The 5,198-nt window shown below is 38.6% G+C and overlaps 1 protein-coding gene across 1 annotated transcript in view; it reads left to right on the top strand.

Moving 5' to 3' along the window:
* The window catches only part of LOC106812257 (probable phenylalanine-4-hydroxylase 1), a 12,855-nt gene extending 8,569 nt beyond the window's left edge, over nucleotides 1-4,286 (top strand). The window contains exons 9-12 of the mRNA XM_014816087.1: nucleotides 101-196; nucleotides 474-607; nucleotides 1,505-1,620; nucleotides 3,213-4,286. Coding sequence (XP_014671573.1) covers nucleotides 101-196; nucleotides 474-607; nucleotides 1,505-1,620; nucleotides 3,213-3,256 — 390 coding nt within the window. The 3' untranslated portion in view covers nucleotides 3,257-4,286. The remainder of the gene's footprint in view (nucleotides 1-100; nucleotides 197-473; nucleotides 608-1,504; nucleotides 1,621-3,212) is intronic.
* Nucleotides 4,287-5,198: the final 912 nt, after the last annotated feature.

Here is a 5,198-nt window from a genome sequence, read left to right as displayed (position 1 = left end):
GCCCCCCATGCCCCCCTGCCCCCCTTGGCGCCGCCACTGTATATATAATATGTGACATTCCTGTGATCGGCGTCTGACTGACGTATGACGTGTGTTGCAGTGCTACTGGTTTACCGTCGAGTTCGGACTCTGCAAGCAGAACGGAGCCGTGAAAGCTTACGGAGCTGGGCTTCTCAGCTCGTTTGGAGAGCTGCAGGTTAGTACATAGATATATATCTACCGAACATCACCGAATACTGCCGAATACTGCCGAATACTACCAAATACTACCGAATAGATTGATAGCTAGATGTGTGACAGTAACAAGACAGGTACACGTACATAAGTCACAGATACATTATCATGATTTTTACGCTACTTTTAAAAACAAGCTTATCTCAAAGGAAACAAATTTGACAACAAAAAAGTTAACGAGTAATACGTATAGGTTTATGAGCTGAACAAGATTATCGTGATGCTTTGCTGTGCTGCAGTACTGTTTGTCGGACAAGCCGGATCTACGGCCATTTGAGCCGGCGAAGACAGCCGAGCAGAAATATCCCATCACTGAATATCAGCCTGTCTACTATGTCGCCGAGAGCTTCCAAGACGCAAAGGAAAAACTATTGTAAGTTGATCATTATCCCTCTCATTTTACCGCTCCAGTTATAAATTATTTTCAGCGACAGATGGCGCGACGAGGTCATATTTGAGAACACACGTAAATTCTATCATAGATATACACAATACATTGTATATCTATGATCCTATGTACATTAAAAGTTAGGCCACATATATAGTATTGTATATGACGGTGGCCTAATGCAATCTAGTATATAGTATTGTAGTATAATGTATGCTGGCGGCCCACCAATGCACCATTGCCATTCGCACCAAGGCCACATATATAGTATTGTGTATGAAGGGGGCGTAAGGCCTCATATATACTATAGTAGTGTGTGGTGTGATGGGTCCTATACATATATATAGTAGTGTGTACTTATATTTATTTTATTGCTATAGTCAACGGTAGGTACAACCGTTTTGCCGCGTCTGCTTTGCACAATGGCCGCCTTGGTTGCAAGCCTCCAGCAAAGAAAATTAGGCTACTTCACTTGCACAGTGTATTATTGCGCCAGCGCTACACTTGGATGTGGATATCTGTCGCCTGCTGTCAAATACATAGAAATAGAATATTCTATTCACTGATCTCAATTATACTAACTCACTGATCTCTATTATATAACTACTCACTGATATACTACTATATACTACTATATACTGATACTATTATATAACTACTCACTGATATACTACTATATATACTACTATATACTGATACTATTATATAACTACTCACTGCATAATCTCTATTAATATTATAATAGTTAGTATAATAGAGATCAGTGATTCTATTCGATTTTTATGGTCAAATATGACCTCGTCGCGCCCTCTGTCGGTGAAAATAATTTATAACTTTATAAATATGTATAATAAATTTTATGATACATATTTTCTGTTACAGTACATACGCAGCAAGCATCCCACGCCCGTTCACTGTGCGCTACAATCCTTACACGCAGAGCATTGAAATACTCGATGACAAATACAAGATACTGGACTTAGCCGGAAACATTAGAGGTTAGTGTAACAGCTCCCCAGAAACACCAAATCCAGAGAGACATATGATACAAGATTGCGTGGCACAGCTTTGCTGTGGATCCTGAGCGCTGCGCGCGGATGAGACGCGCAGTTCCGCAGGATATGCGCACGCGACCGCGGGGATGTTCAAGTATGAAGCGCTGTCCGCAGTGGAGACGTGCGCCAAATTCGAGGCCCGGCGCATGTCTCCACAGCGGTCAGCGTATGGTCTGTAGTTTTAGAAGATAACAAGGAAGACTTTCTTCTAAATAAGGACTATCGGCGGCTAAATAAGAGCAATATACAGACCTTTGAATTTCTTGACTAGTCAGTCAAAGGGTTGGGGGTCCATTATGCAGAGCTTCCAATTGAAATGGCCCATGAAATTGTCAAGTGGAATTGTGTTTTTCGGAACCCCAAAGATCACGCATTCAGGCGTAAACAATAACAGCGATGATTGTGTTGAGTTTATGGCTCTTGGCGCACGTGCTTTGACGTAGAAGACTGATGAAAGGGCTTATCCTTGTACCACAGGCGGCTTGGAACGTCTTAATAAAAATAAATCTTCACACAATTTTTCACAATGATCGACCGCCTGTGTGCAAAATAGGTAAACGTATGTGAAACATATACGGTTAGTAATTACTGTGACATATTCGTGACTAACTGACACCACTAAATTGGTCAAATGTTCCATGCACCTTAAGAAATGTGAGAAATTACAAGGTTATCATCGCAGAACTCCCGAACACCGTACGTCACAATTAAGTTATAATATATGTAAACAAACACGCGGGTTGCAAGGTGCCTGCCTCCGATATCCATTTCGAGGCCCGCTAAGCCAAGCATAAAGCACGCGGGCAAGACGTCACAAACACAGCTACGTTCATTGGCTAAAACAATCGAGTAGCGCGGTTAGGGATTTTCGGAATTATTCAATTTTAAGAAAAACTTCAATGTTCAATGAATGACGCACTCGTTCACTTCCGAAAGCGGGTGAAAATGCCTAATTTTTCCACTTCGGTACGAAATGCATCGGCCGGGCCTGTCATTATTTACGAAAAGCAAACAGTCTCGCCAAACACCTACACGCAGTAACAGGTCACGTCGTTGACGCCCCATTCATGCCCATTAACGAAGAAGGCGGGGCTTATTCCGATTACGGAGATGCCAAAAGGCAACAGAAGGACGTGCTGGAAGACACAAAGTGTCAATCCTCGGCGCACCTCGGCATCACGGCCGTATCACGTCAAGCAATAGAATGTGCGCATAACCTCATAAAGAGTAGTTTTCAATGTCCAAGGGACTATATCGAAGACGGAGAGAGACAAACTCAGTTGATCAAATAGACAGATCAACACAACACTGCGGATCGCAGTGGAAAAAGCTTCAATTTTGCACTTAACCAATGAAGAAGGAATTTTATATCCTAGAAGAATTTGATATGCATATTATATTATCAGATCTAATAATCTATATCTATATATTTTTATAGATATGTTCAATGTAGTGCTTGTCGTTCTATCATTGTCATCTGTGGATATTGTAGTCAAATTCTAATGCAATTAAATAACTGTTTTTTGCTTTTATAGGTGACATGAATTTGTTGATGGATTCCATCGCCAAGCTTGAGTGAAAAATTGCTGCTATTTACACGTGAAGAGTAAACAATGCGACCGAGTGACTGCCGTCTATAAACGTGACGCATAAAACAATGATCGCGACTGTTGATTATTTAGAACACACCCCCTCATTGACGTCACTCATGGCACACGTGTTTACTGATGTCAGTCTCATTTTACGATTTATAATAAAATAGTTTCATATGTTAAAAGTTTGAATCATGAATTAGCAACATCGTGCACATATATGTTTATATGTACGACCATCCAGCGATAAATGACAAACATTTATTTGGTGACTGAAGCTGGAAAATATATATTATTTTGGAAGGCTACATGTTTAAACACGAGATTTTCCTTCCTTGTAATGTTGCATAATGGTTAAAAACACCTATAAGCATACTCACAAATATGTTACAACTAGTAGCGATGTATTTTTGGTATCAGCTTTATAACCACCGATGTTTCTCACTTGATATATTGAACGGAAAAATATCACATGTACGTTTGTAAAAACCCATTTATTCTAGGTTAACAATTGTATCAATGGCATTTCACCGCCGCATTTGTATGGCAATTGTATCGATGGCAGATTTGTCATGACGAATCTGTTATCAGGTATGGTATAGCATTTCGTCTGTTGTTTAGCTGATATAGTAGATGGAATTATGTAACATTTATTATGATGTACACTGCGTTTATTAAAAACATATTAACCTAACGCAGAATTACAATTGCATTTATCCAAATGCATTTCCGTAGTATGTGTGTGAGCGAGTGTGTGTGTGAGCAGCAAACCGCACTGGTTGCTATAACTTATGAACCTAACACACTACATTATTACTGTCATAGATGAGAAATAAAAGGATATATAGACACATAGCACGATAATACAGGCGATGCCATGAACAGCGATTCTTTGTACATAAATTGACGTAGAAATTTATTGTCACGCGAGTATTATACAATAAACACGTGTCCTGAATTCTTCATATTCATAAACATTTGCGTCAAACCGAGATCGATCCAGCAAGCCTTGATGCACGAAAACCCACATCTTTCACCGGAATGAAGTTCTGTGACTCGGATGAATTACAGCATATACGATATTTGATTTTTCAAAGACTTGATTACAAATAACTTATTAAACTGGAATTAAACGTTGCAGAGGCGTCTCAATGCAAACAGAAACATATAGTTACTATATACTAACTGATATTTTATATTACCATTTTACTGATATATTATCATTCATATCACTACTTGTTTTCAATTTGGAAATTAATAACCATGTACTAGCCATCCTAACGTTTATTCTTCGATTGTACACAACTACAAAGAAGTATAGAGTAATATGTTAAATTTCTGCCATTGCTTTAAAATAAGAGAACACACAAATAATTTAATAATAATTTACAACGATTTAATAATTCAATAAGCCAAGGTGGGAATCATAAAAAACATATAGCAGTTAAAAAAAAATATAAAGTGGTCATCGAATTTCACTGTAGTTGCTTTAAGAATAAGATTTTAAAGTAGTAGTGTATCTTCTGCACACACTGTTAATGCTAGAGCTGGCCCTTTACAAAGTGCATTCCCAGCAATACAATAGCCAGGTACAAAGGCAAGAACTAGAATCAACATGTGATGTCGTGCACAAGTTGGCGGTTTTACTATCGGAATGTACTGTTAGTAATATAATACATTTCAACATTTCGTGTACTACCTTCTAAAACGTTGTTTTGGGTTAACATTGGTGGGATGATGGAAGGGTGAACTCAGTACAAGGAGCGGTGGTCAGGTGGCCTCGGCTAAATCTGTCGCGACAGTCAATATCGATGAACAAATTCAAAAATCAATCAAGACATTCTATGAGATCCTCATGCTAGATATCTTTCCAATACAAATAGCATAAGGGCATCTTATCAAATTAATAATGATTTATAAACTATTAGT

The sequence above is a fragment of the Priapulus caudatus genome, unplaced genomic scaffold, assembly GCF_000485595.1.
Source record: "Priapulus caudatus unplaced genomic scaffold, Priapulus_caudatus-5.0.1 Scaffold627, whole genome shotgun sequence".
NCBI lineage: Eukaryota > Metazoa > Priapulida > Priapulimorpha > Priapulimorphida > Priapulidae > Priapulus > Priapulus caudatus.
Note: the sequence above shows the minus strand (reverse complement) of the source record. Positions and strands in the feature narration are given on the sequence as shown.